Source organism: Gossypium hirsutum, chromosome D08 (assembly GCF_007990345.1).
Source record: "Gossypium hirsutum isolate 1008001.06 chromosome D08, Gossypium_hirsutum_v2.1, whole genome shotgun sequence".
NCBI classification, from domain to species: domain Eukaryota; kingdom Viridiplantae; phylum Streptophyta; class Magnoliopsida; order Malvales; family Malvaceae; genus Gossypium; species Gossypium hirsutum.
This window is the reverse complement of record NC_053444.1, coordinates 55,079,414-55,101,773: the sequence shown is the minus strand read 5'-3', so window position 1 is coordinate 55,101,773 and position 22,360 is coordinate 55,079,414. Positions and strand designations below refer to the sequence as shown.

The 22,360-nt window shown below is 32.7% G+C and overlaps 2 protein-coding genes and 1 pseudogene across 3 annotated transcripts; all 3 read left to right on the top strand.

Annotated features, from left to right (window-relative positions):
• Positions 1–8,533: 8,533 nt before the first annotated feature.
• On the top strand, positions 8,534–11,721 carry LOC107900680 (uncharacterized). The gene is made up of 5 exons (XM_016826360.2): positions 8,534–9,005; positions 9,240–9,370; positions 9,686–9,811; positions 9,910–10,037; positions 10,862–11,721. The coding sequence occupies exons 1-5, from the start codon at positions 8,807–8,809 to the stop codon at positions 11,142–11,144; spliced, it is 867 nt and encodes a 288-aa protein (XP_016681849.1). The 5' UTR covers positions 8,534–8,806; the 3' UTR covers positions 11,145–11,721.
• A 2,879-nt stretch (positions 11,722–14,600) lies between these two features.
• On the top strand, positions 14,601–17,801 carry LOC107900683 (uncharacterized; annotated as a pseudogene).
• Positions 17,802–17,894: 93 nt separating this feature from the next.
• Positions 17,895–22,337, top strand: LOC107900681 (protein root UVB sensitive 1, chloroplastic). Of its 2 annotated transcripts, XM_016826363.2 has the most exons (8): positions 17,895–18,030; positions 19,493–19,622; positions 19,718–19,993; positions 20,122–20,178; positions 20,329–20,527; positions 20,615–20,730; positions 21,277–21,453; positions 21,768–22,337. In XM_016826363.2, the coding sequence occupies exons 1-8, from the start codon at positions 18,020–18,022 to the stop codon at positions 22,038–22,040; spliced, it is 1,239 nt and encodes a 412-aa protein (XP_016681852.1). In that variant the 5' UTR covers positions 17,895–18,019; the 3' UTR covers positions 22,041–22,337. The 2 variants fall into 2 exon arrangements, with proteins under 2 accessions (XP_016681852.1, XP_016681851.2); XM_016826362.2 differs by lacking the exon at positions 17,895–18,030 and having other exon boundaries at positions 18,291–19,622.
• The last annotated feature ends 23 nt before the right edge of the window (positions 22,338–22,360 follow it).

Here is a 22,360-nt window from a genome sequence, read left to right as displayed (position 1 = left end):
AAAGGACTTATGTAGAAATTAAACCAATGGTTGAAAATGGCAATAAGCCATTTTTCCTATGTCATGGACGGTTTAGTTATAGTTTAATAAAATAATAATAACTTATAAAATTGAATAATAATAAAATAAGTATTAGGTATTAAATAAAAGAAAAGATGAAGCATGCCATCATCTTTTTCATTTTCATTCTCTCCATAGCTGAACTTAAGGAAGGATAATTAAGCTTCCATTTTATTTGCTTTGCATGGTAAGCTTAATTTAATTCATTTTTCATAAATTTTATGTTTTTTAGATTGTTGTAACTCGATTTAACTAACTCGTACCTTTATTTTCAAAGTTGTTAAAGATCTTAAATGTTACCATTAATTAATTTTGGAGTTTTGATACTGCTATGTTAGTGGTTAAACTAAGAGATGAAATAGAGACTAAATTGTAGAGTGAAATTTGTTAATTTTGAGTTTAAAGACAAATGAAAATATCTCAAAATTGACATGAAATTTCTATAATTATTGAATTTAGAAGGCTGTACAAGGTGAAAATGAAATTGGAATGAAAAACGGAGCTTAAATATGAAAATTATGATAGTTTTAGTTTTAGAGACTAAATTGAATAAAATGTAAAATTTTAGGGAAATTTTGTAAAATAAAATTAAGTTGTCATATGCTTTGAATAGGATGTTATAAGGTAATTGATACTAATAATTCGAAATGAATTACCTTATAGATCAATATTTGAACCAACCAGTAGATAATCGAGAAATACGAGAAATTATAGATTAGTCCTCAAATTCTCGTTGGTTATTGTTTTAGACAAGTAGGTTCGTATGGGCCTTACTCTATTAATCCTAAATTTTTTGTATTATACTACTTTGTTTTTAGTTAGTAATGATAAGTATAAAATGTTTTGGCATCAATCGGACTAAATTGTAAAATAAGAAATATAAATGATAATAGTGAACATATGTGTAGTATTGGCTGGTTGAAGTCGTGACATGATTAAATGATGTATACATGATGAAAACTCACTATGAATGTATGTGAATTGTTTTCGAAAATACGAAAAACAAGTATACAATTATAGAGATTAAAAATAGAATAAATATAAAATTGAGGCCCATTTGAACTAGTGAATGATTAGGATACAAATGACATGTCATTAGGGTCTAAAAAGCAGTAGGTACTTTGTACCAATGTCTAAAATGTGTCAGGTGCTTCTTACCAGTGTTGGATACCTTACCGATAGTTAAGATCCTGCATGTGTTGCAGATTCTCCATAGCTCGTGTGAACAACATCAAGTAAAGGTTAATGTCCCAATTTACAACTTGTGGAACAAGTATATTTCATAGCTTGTGTGAGCAATTTTATCCTGAGTATTCGAATTTAATTTGCTATTGTTCTCCGAGTAAAAGCAATAATTAAATGAATAGAAATGAATAGAAAGATTAAATGTGATATGAATAAGAACTTAATTATATACGTTTATAAATCAAGTACGAATTGGATATCATATGTTATGCTATATTGAATTGTTGTACATGTATATGTGAATTGCTTTACAAAGGCTTAATGTATGAGTAAACTAACAATTTGATTATTTCATGAAAATGTATATGAAAGTAACAGGATGCGAAAAGATTCACGTACTTAGCTATATTGTGTTTCCATTGCTTAAATGTTACTTTATTCAGAGTAAGTTAAGTGAATTTCATATAGACTTACTAAGCATTCATAATGCTTATCTTGTTTGCTTTTCTGTCTCTATTTAGGTCATTTCACGGAACGTAGTAGTTGAATCAACACGAAGCTCACACTATACAACCTTTGATTCATAGTCTTTTAATTATTCCATACTCGGTTATGTGACATGTAATTAGGGTTGGACTTGTACTTATGTTGTCTTGAATGATTACAAGTTTGGTCTAATGATGATATTATGTTTGGATTAATAGGTTTGTTTGGCTTTGAATGTGATTTGGTAGTATAAGTTTTGGTATATGAAAATTATATTAAAACGGTTTCAAATGGTAAGTTTATGTATATAGGCTTGATAAGTATAAGTGTCATTTTGGTTGTTAATGGTTATGATTAGGGTTTATGGCTATATGATTTGTGTATAAGTCTTGTTAAGTGTTTATATTCATTTGAATGGTAATCTTTAGATCTAGCTTGTGCTAGTATATTGGATGTTTCATGCCTTGAAATTAAAGGTACATAAGTATGCATAATGGCCAATGTTGGCTATGTGTGTTTGAGTTAAGGTGACATGAAAGTCATAAAGGAATTGTTATATTAGCATGTTGGCTATTAGATTGTTTTGATTGAATGGTGTAGAAAACTTGTAAAGTTTTATGTAATCTTTGTGTTTATGGTGCCAATTGTGGCATATTGGTTGAATGAATAGTTGGACAGGTTTTAGACATGTTTTGTGCATGTTTGAATGGTCAAATATGCACCATTCGAGTATTTGGTGTGGCTTGGCATGAAATAGGTAAATGGCTTAATTTTACCAAAAACAGGATTCTCGTCTCAATGCGAATTTTCTCTCGTCGCAACGTCGAACGACAGTTTGTGACGTCTTGACGTCAAGTGGTCCAACATCGTGACATGGCTCACTGTCTGGCGTCATCACGATATAGAGAAGGGCTCGTCGCAACATGAAGTCTAACTTTTTAAAACTTTACAAAACTTTACAATGATTTGGTCCTGATTCATGCCCAGGTCACCTTTAGAGCTTCTGTAAGTTCAATTTAATCTTATTTTTATGTTTAAATAATATCATATGATTACGATTACAATATGAATGATTATTGTATAACTTCTTTATATGTATTTTTAGTTCTAATTATTGTAGTGACATCCTGTAGCTCGGGTCCGGCGACTGGACCTAGTAAAGAGTGTTACAAATATGATAAGTTAATAATATAATAACTTAACCTTTAGGTGTATTGTAAATGGTAAGTGAAATAAAGTTTAGCAATGCCATTGGAAGCCTTGTGAAATTAGAGTAACCATATACTCAATTAGTAGAAAGTACATAACTTGGAAATGATAACAAAGGTTTAAGGACTTAAATAAATGTTTAATTAATGAGTAAAAAGAGTAATAAGTGGTAACGTTCTTAAATGTGGTAAATGAAACAGTGTGAGGATTTAAATCTCTATAAGAAAGTGGCATAACTAAATCTAAGTCTTATATTGGTAAAAGACTCAATGTTAATAAAATGCAAGGTTAAGTAGGAAACTCTTTGGGTACTTACTAAGCTCTCCGAGCTTACCTCGTTAGTTTTTTAAATGCATAGGTGAGAACCTTTATGAGAAGAATGAAGTTGTGATTTGGGAACATCGTATCACCATTCGACGATTGAATAGGGTAAAACATGGAGTGTTGTACTAGATATGTGATAGGTGCTAAAAGTAGCACGTTTTATCCTCATTCTTAATGCGTTTTGGGTGATTATTCGAAGTAAATGGTGAATTTTATACTCCTAGTCCTTTAAGTCCATGTTTTTATATTTAAGAGAGCATTTGGGAGCAAAAGGAGTGAAAACCAAAAAATTGGAGCAAGTTACATGAGCCACACGGATTGACCCCTTCTACACGGCCTGGACATACAGTTGTGTGAGCCACATGGCCATGTGGCAGGTCGTGTCAATTTCGCGATTTGCATTCTAAACCTGCGGAAAAACGTAATTTTTAGGTTTTTTGGGCATTCTGAGACCTAAATATGACAAAAAAAAAGTGAGTTTTCATAGAATACTTAAGAAAACAACTCAAAAAACACCATTGAAGCCAATTTTGAAGCAGATTTCCGTCAAGATTGAAGACTCCCAGTTGATTTATTTGGAGATTATAATGAGTTTCTTTGTTTCTTTTGATTATACTGCTTATTGGATGTTTTTATTTGCTAGCATGAACTAATTTTCTAAATACCTAGGGGAGATGAACCCTATGATGGATTTTGTCTTTTGATTTTTATTTTACGCAATAAAGACTTAGATCTTATTCTTAATTATGTGTGCTTAATTCTTGGTTTAATATTTCTAGACTATTAATCCTTGTCTGATGTGCTTAAATCAGAAGAGGAATAGACCCTGTTTAAGAGTGGATCTAGCTTAATTGAGTGGAGTTGCATGCAATCCTAGAAACAAGGCGACATAAATCTACCGAATTAGAGTCAAATCTAATAGGGGAATCCATAAATCGAGTTAATGCGATAATAGGGGTTTTAATTAGAAAGAAATTTCAATTAATCAACCTAGAGTTAGTTGCTCTTATTCTTGAAGAGAGATATTAGCATAATTTAGGGATTTCTTCAGATCAAGAGACTAAGTAAAGAAATTGCGTAATTTGGATTGGTAGTGATAGATGAAGTCTAGGTGAATTATTTCCTGAGTATTATTTTGCTTCTTGGTTGTTAATAAATTATTTTATTGATTTGCTGTTTGATGCGTTTGTAGTCAATTAATTTAGTTAAATTTTGTTTTAATCCATCACTCAAATTTATCAATTAAATAATAGAAAGACTATAATTACTAGTACTTTTAGTCTTCGTGGGAACGATATCTTTACTCACCATAGCTATACTATTAATTGATATGTGCACTTGCCTTAGTGAGATTTTTAGTTGGTTTCGTGGACATCAATATGTTAGTGTAAAGACATGTACATAAAAGCTTAGACCCTTAAAGAGTTTGTAATTATATTGTTCTATGTTACCACGTGACAAATGTATTTATATTTGATAATTTATAAGTTACATTTTTATTTTCGAATTTGTTTAAGCATGTTGTTGTGATGAATGTGGATTTAAATGTCATTTGATTTTAAAATGATTTAAAACTTATTGATACATTATAATGTTGTTTGAGGTGTTTCAAAGTGTTTTAAAATTGATTTTTGCTCCAAAAGACTCAGGTTCCAATACTTAAACATTGCAGGTACCAGAACATTACTTGATAATAACCAAAAAGCTACATTATATAGTCAATGAACTAATAAATTTCCAAATGTATTGACACATACAGTAGTATCAATAAATTGCCCTTTTAGTGCCTATTGCACCATATTGACCATTTTGAGTTCTTTGAAGCTTCCGATCACCTACAAATTTTTTTTTAAATAACTTTAAGATGATTTTAAATCCTTCAAAATGATTTTATATCGTTTTTATTAATTTGTTTTAACTTTTAAGTTATACTAAATCCTCAATTTTACTAAACTTGAAGGGTCTCAATTTTTGAACTGTTAAGCTTTGAAAACTTGTCTCCGTTTATATTCAATGACTTGAAATGGTTTCAAACTATATCCAAGTCTTTTTAAATGTGGTCATTTTGATTTAAAGAACAATATTATATTATGAAAGGGTTGCTTTTATAAAAGTTATTTTGTATAAGTTTTAGAATATGACTGTAGTATCTCACATTCGTATCGATTGTCGGGATAGACAAAGGATGTTATATTAATTATTAATATAAGCTGACTTTTGCATCACATACAATCTTTGCAACTTGATATTAATTGAATATGAGATAATCAATAAATTAATATTTATTTATAATCATTTTGCTTTTCATGAAAAATCATTGGGAAAAGTTATACAAAAAATTATTATTAATGATATGTAAACTTTATTAATTCAAATGGTTCTAAACATTACAAGTAAATAATGACAGAATAATTCCGAGGGCATAAATCCTACTAATGTTGACGACACACTATTTGACCAATCAACAATTGACACATGACATATCATTGTAAAAAAAAAGATAGCATAATGACTTATTTGGCCTGTCAACTTTACAAAAAAATGTTATTTTTGCTCTCCATTTAATTTTTCACCTTTTTAGTCATTGAATTTGTGTTTTTTTGTCAAATAACCTCAAAATAATAAAAAGATAACTTTTTTTTTTAATTTAGTTAACGTGGTATACATGTGGGTTGCCATTTGTGTGACACGCCAATATTTAATTATTTTTAAAAAATTAAAAAATATATTATAAATTAAAATTATTAAAATTATTAAAAAATTATAAAAATTATAATTTTTTTTAATATTTTTAAATTTTTTAAAAAATTAATTAAATGTTGTTGTGTATCCATGTGGTAATCCACGTGTACGCCACATCAGCAAAATTAACAAACGTTAATTTTTCTATCTATTTTGAGGTGATTTGACAAAATAATGCAAATTTAAAAGTTAAAAAACATGAAAAAATAAATAGAGAACTAAAATAACTTTTTTTATACAAGTTGGAGGGCAAAAAATTTATGAAAAAAACTAACAACCTTTTCATAATTTCTAGTAAACACTTTTCCAATGGCATGTTAAAAAAAGTTTTAATAGTTTTTAAAAAAATTATATTTTTTAAATTAATAAAATTTGGAAAAATTCAAAATTATTTACCCATTGTCTTAAGTTCTTCTTCCTACTTTGGCCTATCTGATATTTTGATTTATCAAACTTTTTATATAATAACATTTAAAATAAACTTTTGCATATTTTCTCTTAAATAAATTTGTAAAAATATTATTGAGAATATTATTAAATATTGTCAAATTTTTAATAGACTAAAAAATTATTTAATAAAATTATCCTAAATTAAGCATTTTAATGATTATATCTAGGGACAAGAGTGAGGTCACCAAGCAACAAGAAATATGTTAAGTGGCAAAGATCCCTTGATTTATTTGTCATAAGCATTTCGTCAATGATGAACACTTCGTACGCTATAACATACTACTCAAACTATTCATTGGTCACATTGCTTGTTGGTGGATGCTCAACCAATGTGTTTAGCCAAAAGAACTTCACTAGATAATGCCTAATTAACTTCCTCATTATTGGCTTAATATCTCTTCGACCCAAATCAATGAAAACAACTCCTTCAATTGAAAGACTCATAATAAATAATAATGTAATATTTCTTTTAAAATAATTGTCACTTCGCTATAAGAGAAGTAGAAGCTAAGAGTCTCCACTCTGCTCCTTTTGACTATGACTACAAGCAACGATGGTCACATTGGAATGTGAAGAAATGCAATTACCTTAAAAAAAACATTGCTATCTTTAAAAATATTTTAGTTGAAGTTACTTTTCATTTAATATTGAAATATATATATTTTTTCGTATTTGTAGATTTTGTTCCATAATCTAATAAGTAAACATAAACAGGACATCAGTATTCATGTTAAACATAATAACAAATTAATACTAGAACTAAATATTAAAATAAAAGTTACTATATCCATAGCTAGTAGGATTCCAGAAAAAAAAATCAAATTTAAGGTAAAAAAAATGAATTTGAAGAAATTTTTGGCTTAGAAACTTCACAAGATGGGAGGTAATTTTAGTTTGTGTAAAAACTGAAAGAGAGGAGAGGGTATTTATAGGCATGATAAAAAAAAAAAGACAATAATAAATAACTCAATATCAATGGGAGCTATGTCTATTTAATGCATTTATTAGTGTTTAATTAATTTCACGTGGTGAAATTTGAAATAAAGTACTCGACAACTTCCATACAGTGCATTTATTAGTGTTAGATTTTTTAAATTATTAAAATTATAGTTAAAGAATAACTTAACACTCATGAATATCGAAGCCTTCTTGTATTTATTAGAGTAAACTCTCCAATGGTAAAAAAAAATTAATGCATTAAAATATATGTAACTAGGTGTCGAGAATTTTTAATATTTATTAAGAATAAACTCCTAGCAATCATCATAAATGTTGATCCATTGATTTGTTTTACAAAGAATTCTACACCTATGGATGTGAAAGTCTTTGAATATGTACTACATGCAGTTATTTTAATTATTAAGAACCTTGGGCTCGAAAAAAAATGGTTGTTGAACTACATAGAAAGGAACTTGACATCAATGCAATAGGTTTCAGATTTATTCTAACGAAACCGGTTGGTACGTACTATTCCAATAATAGAAAATCAATTCTTGCATTGTTCAATATTCTAATTTATTCCGATTGCACCGACACGTTTAACTCAATTTTAGTTGTATTTGTTGGTGTATGAATAATGTTAAAATATATAAAATTATTACTTTTCCCAACATTAAACTTTTTAACTAATGCAAAGTTGAAAACTTTAAAATTTAAAGAAAAATTATTAAATAATAAAAAAGATAAAATCTCTAAAACTTTACAAACACAATTTGATGTGTATGTTTTCATTAAATTTTCATTTTATATATTTAGTATGAGATGTTGTTGTGATTTTTTTTTGAATAATGTTGTGGATAATTTTGTTGTTGAATGAAAGAAAGAATTTTTATTTATTTATTTTAGATTTGTTGAATGATAAGAATTTTGTTATTGAAGTTTATTGATAAATATTTTACATAATTAATTAATATTTTAATATTTAAGTTTATTTAATTTTAATTCATTTAATATTTTTAAATATTTTTTATATACATATATTAAATATTATTCAAGAAAGTGTTAGAAGAAATTGTAGAAAAACGGATGGATGGGATACTAATTACCTTGTTTGATTGGGTAATGCTAAAACCAAGTAGCCTGAAAAATAAATTTTAAAGATACACATTTTATTTTGATTAGATTTATTCATTTTTCAGTCAGTTATTCCTCCCGCTTTAACAAAACATAAAAATTAGAAAAGAAAAGAATCGTCCAAACGCAACGATCCCAATCGTAGCTTGCCCGCGTGCGCCCTTTTTTCTTCTAACTTCTGACTTTAGAAAGCTCTCCGATCACCGGATAAATGGTTCCGGTGACCGGTACACGTTCAAATCTCATCTAGCTTCTGTTGATTTACGCCTTTGAATTTATGGATTCACAAGAACTCCCCGATAATGGTAACAAGGGTTTTCGCTACATGTTACTTCGAATCGCTTTTGCCCTTCTTTTCCCCATCTTCGTTTTCTTTTTGTTATCATTTCTAGTCTGTCTCCTCGCTATTTTCATGGGGGAGCTATCAATTTCAGATCCGATTTCCGCGCCCACACAATGCAAGATAGTCTCTAGCAGTAAATTTCTCTCTATTTCTCTTACTGTTTAAACTTTTGACATTTCCTGCTATGACATTTTGACTATATTTTAATATTTATTTATTTATTTTTAGCATAATTTTTTAGGTGTAACTAGCAATTTCACTTACGATATCGTCATTGCTTGTATATTTTCAATTATGGATTTCTTTTCCCTTGTAATATCTTGGTAATATGCAAGCTTGATTCTTATTCTTGAAAATTTAATGTCAGGTGTGGATATTAGGTCCTCGAAGGTCTGTGAGCTTGGATTATTGAATTATAAAGCAAAACATGTATTTTATAGTTCCGAGAACAGCAAATTTAGATGTCGATATGATTACTACTGGACTTCAGTGTTTAAGGTAATCTTATCTTATCTGATTTAAGTCATGAGCTCCTTTTTAGTGCTAATTTAGGAAAATATGGATTTCTTTTACTTCGGCAAATATGCATCTTCATCTCTGTTGTTTTTTATTATTATTTGAATTTGAATTTCGATCTTGATATTTTCCGATGGTGATATAGAGATTGGATTTTAGACTTGCCAATTCTTGTAATATAGCTATATTAATTAATAAGTTTATGGTAATATAAATACTAGTATGTAGGAAGGCAACAATATTAAGTACTCTAATATATCACCTTCTTTTATTTAGTTTTTTGCTTAACAATTTCAGGTTGAGTACACAGACCATTCTTTGGGTCAGATGCAACTTGCCTTAACAGAGGCACCGAATGAAGCACTTCCTGTAAGTTGCAGGCCTGACTTTGGTGTTGCTTGGTTGACCAAAGATAAGTTCAAGGTAGTGTTTCAAGTTTCTATTGTTATTCATGATGATGGACTGACCTGATTCTTCTTTAATTGAAGTGCAATTTATGTGACATCTGTCTACCTTTTCAGGTAAATGAAACCTATGACTGCTGGTACATATCAGGTACTCCCACAGTAAAGTTGTATAATGATGGTTTTTTCAGTTGCCAAGCAAAAGATCCATCTTTAATTGAGAAGATGAGGCGATATCTAATATTGTGAGTTTATTACTTAAACTTTGTTCCATTCAAAAGTTATTTTATATAGTTGCTTGAAGTTGTGTTCAGTGGGTTTCTTCTTCCTCCTCCAACAATTTGCTTATTGTGTTGTTACTTAGGTTGGGACTAAATTGGACCCTTGGGTTTATTTTGCATTCTGGTCCACTACATTTTGGTGAACTTGGGTTTCAAGTTAGCTAACTTAGCTTTTTTACCCTTGGACTCTCAAATTAGGTTCATTTTGTTTCAAGCTGAATTAGGTTAGACTTACAGCAACAAATGAAAAAGGGCTTTGCTCATAAATTTGAGGTCTGGTAGTTAGAACGGTGTAGAAATTTGTTTTGTGGTAATCTGTGCGTAGTGGAAGGTTTGTCTTTGGTTGTTTTTAACGGTATTCTGAGAACAGCACTGCAGCAAAGCCTGTTAAAGTTTGGGAAGAAAGAATGAAAGTATCTGAATATAGGTTTCCGTGAGATTGAATTGAGAATCCGGAAGTTAATGAAGTATAGTGAAAGAGAGAAAGGAAGATAGAGAGAGGTAGTGGGTTCTAGTGAAGTGGATGAGAAAGCGGAACTAAGAAGGGATAATTTCTGTAGGCATTAGACAGCAGTTGATATTTCGCTGAGAATAATGTAAAAAGTTTTATGCTTTCTTTTTCATGAGTAAGTTAATGTGAAGTAACTGCATTTATTTCCTTTTGCTGATAATAGGTGCAAAATGGTTGAGTACGACATATTTTGAAAGAGTCTGTTTTGCTGTTTCATGTGTTAATTAATTAATGCTGGTTTCCTCAATTTAATTATTGGTTGTTATGATACCATCAGATCCATAAAGATTTTGAAGTCTTGGTTTTCCAGCAAGGGGTACGCTAGATATTGGAGGTCAGAAGTGATAGCTGGTATTGTTACTGGATTTTCAGCATCTATAATCACTATCAGCTTCATTAGAACCCTACAACATATGAAGTCTTGGTTGCCTCAAGCCATTAACACAGTCCTTATAAAGCGGGTTTGTTTTCTACTGGTATACTTTTCTGTTATGGGTTGGCTGGCATCCCATTATTGGAGGAGGCTCAGTATCCCATTTATTAAAGCTTTTAACTACTAGGCAGCACTCATTTTTTATGTGCTATTTTCCCCTGGGAATGGGTTTGCATTGACTCATGCAGCTTTCCCTCTTGAAAGATGTAAGCTTGAGTGCTTACCTGATCTATTGGAACAACACTTCGATACAGCTTGTCTAATTACAAGGAGCAGAGAGAGATAAAATAGTCGTATTCTGATGTATAATATGTATCACTATAGTCGAGAGATTCAGGAGTTCACAGTGCATGTTCTATTCTCCGCATTCAATACTCCGTATGGAACATGATTATGAGCGAAATCCCATATTTTTCCATTTTCTGTGGGTAAGAAGACATTTTGGAGTATCTTATTGCAGATGTTGTTTTATTTTACAGGTTTAGGATTATTTTATTTTATCTTTTATCTTTTTAACTTGAAAGATAGTACTACATTTGGAAGTACTTTAGCATCCCTGTTTAGTTTCGGAACCGGAACATAATCAGGAAATCTCAAGTATTGGTTTCAACATTGTAGATATTCTATTGCATTATGACTTTAACTCTTGATGGTAAAGAGATTCTTGTATTGGGAAAACTAATATATAAGCCATGTTATCTTGTTATGTACATTCTGAACTGCATTACATAACTTTAGGTTTGGAGACATTTTCTGAGCTCCTACCATTTCCGACTTGTTTCTTTGAACTTTCATGTACGGTTAAGGTTTGACTCAAGTTTCTGGTGCCGGCACAAACCAGATGAAACCACTGGTCTAGCAGCCAAGGATTCACTTTGGGAAGCTTCTCCAGAAACTGTGCTCATCTGAATTGTGCTAGTGGATTTACAGAACTGAGATTTTAGATCCAATCTTGAAATGTAAAGTGCTTGCCTCTCAATGGGTGAGCCAGCTTCTGAAGAGCTCTCACTAGTAGGGTCTAGGGTTAAAAATCTGGGAAATATTCTTAAACCCCCAACATTTCCATGGTCGGTACTCTTTCACCTGAACTTAAATGACCAGGCAGCAATTGATCGTGGATGATAAAGGTACTAATTTTCTTTTGTTTACTTATTAGTGAGCATAAACAATAGCAAGAATGTTGAAACCTGGGGATTTTGAGCTTTTCTAGATTCTAACATACACACTTTTAACAGCAATTGTCAAAATTTATCAAGTGTGAAGAATCTACCTTGCATTATTTTACATTAGTTAGCAAGATATTTTAAAGACATGGAAAAAAGAATAGTAATAAAAGAGAAGGTTTGGGTGACATAGATAGAGCATTTATTTTGTTCTTTATGTTCCATTTCAGAAAAATGTGGGTGCTCTGTTGGGAAGACATTTTCAACTTTGCATCTCATAATATTGTGTATGTGATTCCAAACTCACATTGCATTTTCTAATAATAGAATAATGCATCTTCAATTCCTCCTCGTACCCGGAACATAAAAACGGGCCGAAGGGTGGGCTCTTCCACTTTCCATTTTGTTTCCATAGCTTAGCTTGGTTGTTGTTGGATGAGGCTATCTCATAACCCATCATTTACTTGATTGAATTTTTAATATTAGTGTAATAATCTGAGAAAATTATTTATTTAACACATGTTTTAAAGTAGTTAGGTATACCATAAAGAATTATTAGTACAAATATAAACATTCAATTAGAAAAATGAATAATCTTCAAAATAAACGAAAAATTTCCATATCTTTATCACAAACAAGTAATGAGAATAGCAAAAAAATTACCAATTGCAATTAATTTATAACTAGTCAATGTGGAAAAATAATACTCCAATCAAAGTAACTTAATTGAAAGATAAAATTTTCTTAGCATTCTTTTTTTATATACAGAACTCTAACTCATATGACCATACAAACACGCCTAAGTAATTTTCAACTTTGCATTTTTAAAAGTTGTAGTTCAAATCTGTCAAGGAAAAGGCAGGTTTTAGGTTTTTGAGAATTTAGCTTTGAGGCTTGACGATCTCTTCTATTATTTTTATCATATTATAAAAAAGAAAAAAAAAACATTTTTACATGTTTTCGACGCTGGACCGTTTGCAAAAGGCTATCCAAACTTATCCAAAGATTTATATACAGAAGCTAAACCTTCCAAGATTCTTTTTATATTTAATCCACCAAATATGAACAAAAGTATATTATAGACAAATTCTAGGTGGTTAACCTTTTTAATGAATTTAATTTTTAGCACAATTTCAGGTTAAATTTTTTTTATATTTTTTAAAATTTAAAATTTAAAATTTAACCCTTTATTTGTATTTTTAATGAATTTAATCGTTTTTACATTTCAAATTTTAAAATTGAAGTTAAAATTTATTGTTAAATTCAAATTATTTACTAATTATATAACTACCAAAATAAACATATTTTTTATTTTAAAATATCAAACACAAATTTAACAAAACAATACATACTAACAGTTAAACTTAACAAAACAATTAATGCTAACAGTTAAACCTAAATGTATAAATTTTTGAAAATGGCATTTTTTAAGCTGCTTATTATTTTTGTCTGAGTATCGTTGCGTGGAGCCCGGTCCTTGACAGGTCCTAGCTGTTACCGTATCGATTATGTTGAAGGTAGAGGGAGATGAAGAAGAAGCAGCCACCTTACCCTCGCAATCTTCTACGCTTCCCTCCTCTTCTAAATTTCCAATTCCATGCCACCATCTCTCTTCTTCTTTTTTTCTTCTTAAACATAACTTTCGTTTCAGTCAATTCAAAAACTAACTAATTTTGGTTTTGAAATTCAATTTTAGCTTCCATCTTGTCATGGATTTCGGTAATTTCTTGTTTCTTCTCCTTAAATCACTCTTCATTTGCTTTAATTCATCTTTTTTTTTTATGTTTTTGTTTTTTTATTTGCTCATAAGAATGTTGTGCACAGTATATTGCATGCCAGCGGTATCAATGGTTTCTCAAACATTTGCTGCTGATCATTTCTTTATCAGGTAATTCTTCTTTTTTTTTTTCATTTTTTGCTTTATGAGGTAATTCCGTGATGATCGAATCTTTTTTTAATTCCTATTTTATATACCTAGTTATCTAATTTGCTAAGTGGGGTTTACTATAAATTTTGACAGTTGGGTATCTCGTAATCAGTGTGGGGCCCAGGGATTTAAATTACGGTTGCGGTCGCGTTTTCGGTCGCGTCGCGTTTGTCGCGGTCGCGGACATAACGGGCGCTATTGCGGTTATTGCGGATATCGTGGTCGTGAATTTTTTTAAAATTTGCACAACTTATTATAAAACATAAGAATTATAATTATAATTATAAAAAATCATTTTTTATGATTTTTAGAGTTTTAAATATTTGGATTTTGATTGCTTTTTGCTGTTTATTTAGACTTCATTTTTCTTTTTTTTAATAACATTATATTGAGCTTTTATTAATAGAACAAAATTACAAAAATTGCCAAAACAGATGGGCCCAAAATAAAAAAATCTAAATATTTTTAAAGTAAAAAAATCTAGATATAATCCTAAAAAAAGCACCGATTCCTTGCCCTGCCCTCTCTTCTTCCCATAATCCCGTCATTTCATTTTTAATTTGACCATTTCCTTTTTCAAAACTTTTCCTTCCGAACCGTTCCATTTTCTTATTGTTTTGAAGCTTTCTTCCTTCCGTTCTTCCTCTCCTGGTTCTTTCTAGTCTGGTTCACATAGCTAATCGTATCTTCTTTGTTCTTCAGCGTACTCAGGCCCTCAGGGAGCTCCATTTCCAGGCATACCTCCTCTTTTTTGTTTTTTGTTCTTTTTCCCGTTATCTTCTTTGTTCTTTGTTCTTTTTCATTTTTTTGATTGAACTGTGTTTCAGTGTTTCTGTTGATTTTTGTTTAGAGGAGATGATTTTTTTTTTAATTTGCTGTTAACGGGAAATAACGGGAATAGCGGCCCGTTATTGCCGCAATTGGCCGTTACCCGTTAAATTGCGGCCGTGATCCACCGCTATCGGTGTGACTCCGCTTCTCACCGCTATTTTCAGCAATTGCAGTTTCGAACGACGCCGCTACCGCTATATAACGGTAGGAAAAATATCCATGGAATATCCGTTTATTCTTTAATCAGGTATGATCATCATCACCATCATGATCACAAGGACTTGGGGAGATGGAGGAGTAGGACCACTGCTGCTGCTTCTGCTTACCCTCTCTTTTCCAATCCTAAAGCCTCTTCTTCTCGTCACAAATTTTACCAGGAGGTTTATCTTGATCTATATACTATATCTATGCATATATGTTGTTCATCCATTCTGGATATCTGCATCACCTTGTTAATCAACTTGCTAGTACTTTGATTATCTTCCAGTCCCATTTTTTCTAATATTCTGTTAAACTTGAATGGACTGTGACAGGCTCTAAAGACTGCAAGGGACAAGTTCGCTCGGGAGATCTCCTTCCAGTCTGAAGATAAAGACGTCTCTCTTGCTAAGGTATGGATATAATGAGTAATGGTTATCAGCTTACTTCCTCGTCCTTTTTTTGTTTGACCTTCGCTAAATCATTTGTTATTTGAGGAGGTATTGGTCATTGCTTCGTTCATGCTTTTGAAACGTAAGTTGGAAGTTTTATTTATTGTTTTTTTGTATCTTTTTTTGTGTAGGCTTTGCTTTATGTTGCAGCTGAAGATGAGACATTCATGGTTTTTAACCGAGAGATGGATGCTTGTTCATTCCTCAATGAAGGGATAGATGTTTGTTCGTCATCTAATGCCAGAGAGTGGGATTCTGTGGAGCAGATGCCTTTGGATGGAAAGACCATATCTGAATGGCTGAGTGAACTGGATGCAATTGCAAAAGAAGTTGAAGCAGAGCTAGTTTCAAGGGACATAGGCTGCCATCTGGTTGAAGTTTTGCAGGCAGTCAATTTAGTTCTTTTTGAGTTAAGAGGCTTTAAAAGATCCCCTGTTCTTGTAGATTCTAAGCATTCATACTTACACTTGGTGCTGAGTTCTGGATGTGGCAGTGGTAAAGCCCCATTTTACTACTTCCATGCAATAAGCCTCATAATTTTGATATGGTGGCATTTCAATGGTTTTTCTATTGTAATATCTTCTTCCTAATCAATCTGTCCGTCATTTTAGGCAGTTTAATAATATGACTTTCTTAATTACAGCAATTTTGCTTAGCATAATTTACATTGAAGTTTGTCGGCGGCTTGGTCTAACTATCGTGGGGTCTCGAGTTGGGGAAGATTTTTTGATATGGCCCCAGACAACATACCCCGAGGTACTTTAATCCTTAAGAGTTTATTTCGGCAGTTTATTTTCATGGTGCATGATTCTTAGTTCATTCTTGTAGTGATGAATCACTTAACTTCTACACTTCTCTCCGTAGGAGCTCTTCAAAGTGACTTCAGGACACAGCTTGTTCGCTGTCGTCAATGGAAGGTGTGTTGAGGACCCTAGATCAATGGCATCGGATTTAACTGGTTCATCACTTTTAGGGCTTGAGATAGCTTCAAACCGTGATATTGTTGGGATCGCTCTAGCCAATTTAATTGTAAGTCCTAATTCTTTTCACCAAGCTAGTTTCTTGCTTCAAAAAATGCTGCTACATTTATCACTTTCTTCTAAACTATTAATGCCTCAAAAGTATACTTCCCTAATTTCATCTGGCATATGAAATAATAAACTTAAAAAATTTGCAGAGGTTTCACTGGAAATGTGCTTCGAGATCAAATCTTGGTTTGATGCTAACTTCTCCCCTTAGGCATGCTCATAATGCTGATGAGAACCTAACAAGATCGATAAACCAAATGTCCCTTTGTTGCGGCCTCAAGATCTTAAGTAAATTCTACTTTAGCTTTATTATTTTAGTAGCATAACTTTCTGACACTTCATGTATCTAGTAGCAGTATCTGTTTTCTTATGCCACATATGACTGCTTTGATCCACCTATCAACAAATTCATTATGCATTCAAAGGTGATGACAGTGTCGATCTGCGTATTTAGCATCATTTAGTGCGTATAGTTTTATCTGCTGTATTCAATTTACCAATGGTGTAAGAGATGTGGTGATTTGTGTTACTGATATTGTGAATGTGAGATGCAGCTTATATTTTGTAAAGAACAACTTGATATTTTGCATGCTAAACATTGGATTTCTTTGCAGGCTAGCTATCATGGCTTCAGAAAGATTGTTGATTCTGCAGCCACATAATTGGGCACTAAGGAGAGACCATGGCATGATGCTGTACTATAATAGGTATGAATTTCTAAAACTTCCTAATTTAAAAAAAAAAAAAAAAAGGTTCACATGAAGGTCTTTTTTAAGCTGATGGTGAAAATAACATTTGATATTATCAAAATGTTAGGGAGTATGGCTAGGCAGTGCAAGAGCTTAGCATCTGCATGGCCTTTGCTCCAGAAGAAGAGGCGGAGCTTCTTGAACCATTTGTTGAGAAATTACACTTAATGCGGCTGGAATCATCATGGAAATCTTTGGGACACACAGCTAGCATGACGGTTAAATGATATTTGGATATTATAACCTTGTATCTCTCAAATCCTTATTGACCGAATATAGTTCCACGGATGAACTCTGAGACTGTGATTAACATGGCTTTTCTTAGTCACATGAACAGATGAACTCCAAGGTATAGAAATGTATTGGAGATCTGTAAGCAGATTCTAAGTTGAATACTCCAAACAAGAGGGCACGCATTCTGTGTGTTCATGTGCCACATTTGTTGTTGTTACATGAAGGAACGAGGAACCCAATCAAATTATAAGTTGAAATGGCTATGTATGGAGCCGTTAGGATACCCAAATCTCACATTTTATTACTTGCTGGGAGCTGAATTAATAGTAGATGTGAAACCAACAAGGGAATACATTTTAAAACTTGCAATTCTACAACCCCATAACCAAAAGTTTGATTTATGGCATCTCCTCCTGCTTGATGAAGTCTCGGTACGTACCATTTTTCGGCTTAAACTAGAATCAATTAGTTTAACCACATTTATTTCGATCAATATTATTTTATATCCATGCGATACAAAATTTTAATATTCTAAATGAAGTTTTAATAACTGTTTTAAGGATTGGAGAAACAAAGAGAAGAAAGCAAAAAGAGAGAGAGAGAGCGAGAGAGAGAGAATGAAGACTTCCTATTTCAAGTTTTGGATTTTTAGGGCTTCGATGATGATCTCTCGCTGATCCCATCTGTCAGAAGGAAGTTATCGATGAGGAGAAGTATATATAAGAAAATTAGGTTCGATCCAACAATAAAGATTAAATGTTGAATGGGAGAAAGATTAGAGTTCAAACGAATTCTGATTCTAGGTGATAGGAGGTTGATTTTAAGAGAACTTAAATAGGCAAATGAGAAGGGAATAAGGTGGTAAGGGAGAAGAGAGAGAAAATAAAGAAAGGAAAGAAAAAAGAAAAGAAAATTAAAATGAAGTGGTGGTAATAAAATGAAATTCCAGCTTGACACAAATGATGATAATGGATGATGTTAGTGTACAATAATTAAAAGTTGATAATTTAGGCAGAGACATTTTTTGTTCAAAACCCTGGAAAGTATTGATACTCCCAATATAAAGCGGTAAGGTCGATACTATTACTAACTTAGGCAGCCTACACGTTTATGCTTGGAGGTCAAAGGGGGTTGAAAATGGATGATGCACTTCTTTTTTGAAATAAAAAAGTCGCTACCCCATTAAGAGAGCCACCGCAAAAACCCTCCTTATGCTCTGAGGCTCTAAAGCCCTGGGCTGTCTCTCACACGCTCTCCTCCAAATGGAAACTACGTTGGTTGTTCAATTTCAGAGACATAAACCTTCACAGTAAAAAACGCCGATTTTTATATATGTTAATGTTAGTGAAATAAACGAGGAGCGACAGTGATGGCCTGCGCTTCCAGTTGCAGGCCTTTGTTCCTTTCTTCACCCTTCCCTTCATCATCTTCTCCCTCAAGCTGTTCGCTTACCACCCCTTTTCTCTTTTGCCTCTCACCCATCAACCCGTCTTCTAAGCCAATTATCACTACTCTTACTGCGAACTCTGGGTCCTTCCCTGTTCTCTCTGTTGGTGGCGGATGTGACGGTGGCAACAACAACAACAACGATGATGGACCTTTTGGGTCCGATTCTTGGCGGTGGAACGACGATTCTTCATCTTCATCTTCTCATTCTTATCCTTTTCTTTTGTTTCTTTCTTCACTCCTTGCTTGTTCCTCCCATTCCCAATTATCTTCCGCCCTCGCCAGAACCAATGGGGAAACAGAGGAGGATGACGTCGTTTGGGAAGTGAGAGGGAGCAAGTGGACTAAGCTTATTCCTGATTTCTCAGATGATGCATTTGTTGTTTCTAATGGGATTTCGAATTTAACCAAATTGTTGTCCCTCTCAACTCTTTGGGGTCAATGCAGAGACCTTGTGATGCGGTTGTTGCTCCCTGAAGGTTTCCCCGACAGTGTTACCAGTGATTATCTTGATTACTCTCTATGGAGAGGTGTGCAGGGCGTTGCTAGCCAAGTCAGCGGCGTTCTTGCCACACAAGTAATTTTTAAGTCTTAATTGCTTGCTCTCATTTTCTGACTTAGGAATTTTATAGAACATTTGGTGCTCAACTTTTGTTTGCTATTACTATTCAGGCATTGCTTTATGCTGTTGGATTGGGGAAAGGAGCTATTCCAACAGCTGCTGCTATCAATTGGGTGTTAAAGGATGGAATTGGGTATTTGAGTAAAATCATGTTGTCTAAATATGGAAGACATTTTGATGTAAATCCTAAAGGATGGAGGTTGTTTGCTGATCTCCTTGAAAATGCTGCCTTTGGGTTGGAAATCTTGACCCCTTCTTTTCCCCATCTATTTGTTCTTATTGGTGCTATTGCTGGAGCTGGAAGATCAGCAGCTACCCTCATCCAGGTATTGAAGTTATTTTTTGTTTCCATGGTACTACAAATAAGTATAGTGTTGTACGTGTTGCCATTATCTCTCTTGTTGATCAATAAAATGGTGTTTGGTTGCTGAGAGCTGGCACTAATCAATTCCAGGCTGCTACTAGAAGTTGTTTCTATGCCGGTTTTGCTGCTCAAAGGAACTTTGCTGAGGTAATTTTTTTATGGAATAATCCCCCAAAAGTGTCTTCCTTTAATCAATTTGGATTCTGGGTGATAGTGGCATTCCAGCTAATGATATTTGTGACTTTGGCTTTGGCATTGCCTATAATATGTCTTTACTAAGTTAATTAGTTATTTTAGGTAATTGCGAAAGGTGAAGCTCAGGGAATGATAAGCAAGTCGATTGGAATAGGGCTTGGTATAGCTTTGGCTAACTGTATCGGCTCATCTACATCTTTTGCCCTTGCTTCATTTGGTGTGGTCACTTGGATCCATATGTACTGCAATCTGAAATCATATCAGTCTATTCAACTGAGGACTTTAAATCCCTATCGTGCAAGTAATGTATTGTTGCTACCATTTGTTGTTAAATGAGAGTTCTAGTTCATTTAATAATGGAAAGCTTATTCCTTCAATGTTTTAACAGGTTTGGTTTTCAGTGAATATCTGTTGAGTGGCCAGGCACCTTCAATCAAAGAGGTCAATGCTGAGGAACCACTTTTTCCAGCTATACCATTCCTGAATTTACTGTCTGCAAACAGAGTAGGTTACTGTTTCTCGCTAGGCTCTCTCAGAAGATAGTTACTAATTGACAGTATAAAAGTCTGGATTGATTGATTAGGGTCAATACTTAAGTTGGTCTTCGAGATAGAATTTTTAGGTTGGTTCTTTGTTCTATTGAATCCATATCCTGCTTTTGGAATTATTAGATACTCTGATCACCTAAAAGATTAAGAAGGTTAAAACTTCCAAAAACTCTTCTTTGTGCTTCGGCTAATTTTCTTGTTCAATTAAAAGAAAACTGCAGTGAAGGGTTTCCTTTATAACCGTAGCTCTCTAGAAAATGAACTTTTACCATGGCTCAAGACTTCTAGTGCTTGATTGTTGTATTCAGACAAGCATGGAAGCGATTCATAGACCTCTTGCCAATTCAGCTTTTAAAGTCTACCCTGTAGTAATATGGTCAATGCACCATTCCGGAGTTTCTAATATCTTTTACGAAAGAAACAGACTATTAGAAAATAACATCTAAGACGTTAGTGGTCGGTATAAAATCTGAGAGACTATCATGAATTTTTCCATTTTCAGGAACGATCAGTTGTACTATCTTCAGAAGCAAAGCAGGCTGCTTCCGAAATTGAGCTTCGGCTGCAATTGGGATCAAAACTCAGTGATATTGTCAGCAACAAGGAGGATGTACTGGCACTATTCAATCTGTATAAAGATGAAGGTTACATACTGACTGAACAAGAAGGAAAATTCTGCGTAAGTAACTGTTCTGGCTTTTAGCCTCCATTCGTTCATTCTCTCTCACATACATAAAGGCAATGTTCTTTAGTTGTTCTTGAAAGACTTAGCTTGGTTCCTTTTCACTTTCCTGCAGCAATCTTCTTATTTCTCACCCTTACAAGTTCCTAAACACAATTTGGTCTTAAATGTCTTGAATACTTTGCCATAAAAATTGGACGGTCTCAATGATGGTGTAGTGCTGTAGGCTAAGCCTACTAGGAATGAATATGATAATAGTAAGGGAAATACTAATTCTTCCTTTCTTCCCATAATTTTTTGGCGTATATCAGGTAGTGCTTAAAGAAAGTTGTTCACCACAAGATATGTTGAAGTCACTTTTCCAGGTAAATTATTTGTACTGGTTGGAGAGGAATGCAGGAATTGAATCAAGGGGTGCCTCCAATGACTGCAGGCAAGGGGGTAGGCTACAAATCTCTCTCGAGTATGTGCAAAGAGAATTCAACCATGTTAAAATCGACAGCGAATCAGTAGGTTGGGTAACTGATGGACTTATTGCAAGGCCTTTACCCAACAGAATTCGACCTGTTTATGCCACTGTATGAATCGCATGCCTCTTGTTGATATGAAAAAGGATAGTTTGGAATTGTTTCATCCATTTTGGCTTCAGAAAGGCAGGAATAATTTTCACTTCTAACTGAATCTTGTAAGAAGTTAGGCTTTACAAGACAACAACACAAAGGTCTTATTATTTTGTGAAATCATTTCTTGTACGAATCGAATCTGTATTTTTCCTTTTGTTATCTTGTTTGAGAATCAGACTTTATTGATAGCAACTAGCAGCTTAAGATGTAAATTATATACATCTTCGGTAGAAGTTGATATTTTTTCCTTATTTAGTATTTATACATTCCTTTTTTTTATT

Excerpts from the sequence above, each read along its gene's own strand:
- LOC107900680 (XM_016826360.2), top strand. The coding sequence starts at position 8,807 with ATGGATTCACAAGAACTCCCCGATAATGGTAACAAGGGTTTTCGCTAC. Across the intron at positions 9,371-9,685 it reads ACTGGACTTCAGTGTTTAAG|GTTGAGTACACAGACCATTC; the intron begins GTAATCTTATCT and ends TAACAATTTCAG. Across the intron at positions 9,812-9,909 it reads TGACCAAAGATAAGTTCAAG|GTAAATGAAACCTATGACTG; the intron begins GTAGTGTTTCAA and ends CTACCTTTTCAG.
- LOC107900681 (XM_016826362.2), top strand. The coding sequence starts at position 18,969 with ATGGCCTGCGCTTCCAGTTGCAGGCCTTTGTTCCTTTCTTCACCCTTC. Across the intron at positions 19,623-19,717 it reads GCGGCGTTCTTGCCACACAA|GCATTGCTTTATGCTGTTGG; the intron begins GTAATTTTTAAG and ends ATTACTATTCAG. Across the intron at positions 20,731-21,276 it reads ATTTACTGTCTGCAAACAGA|GAACGATCAGTTGTACTATC; the intron begins GTAGGTTACTGT and ends TTCCATTTTCAG.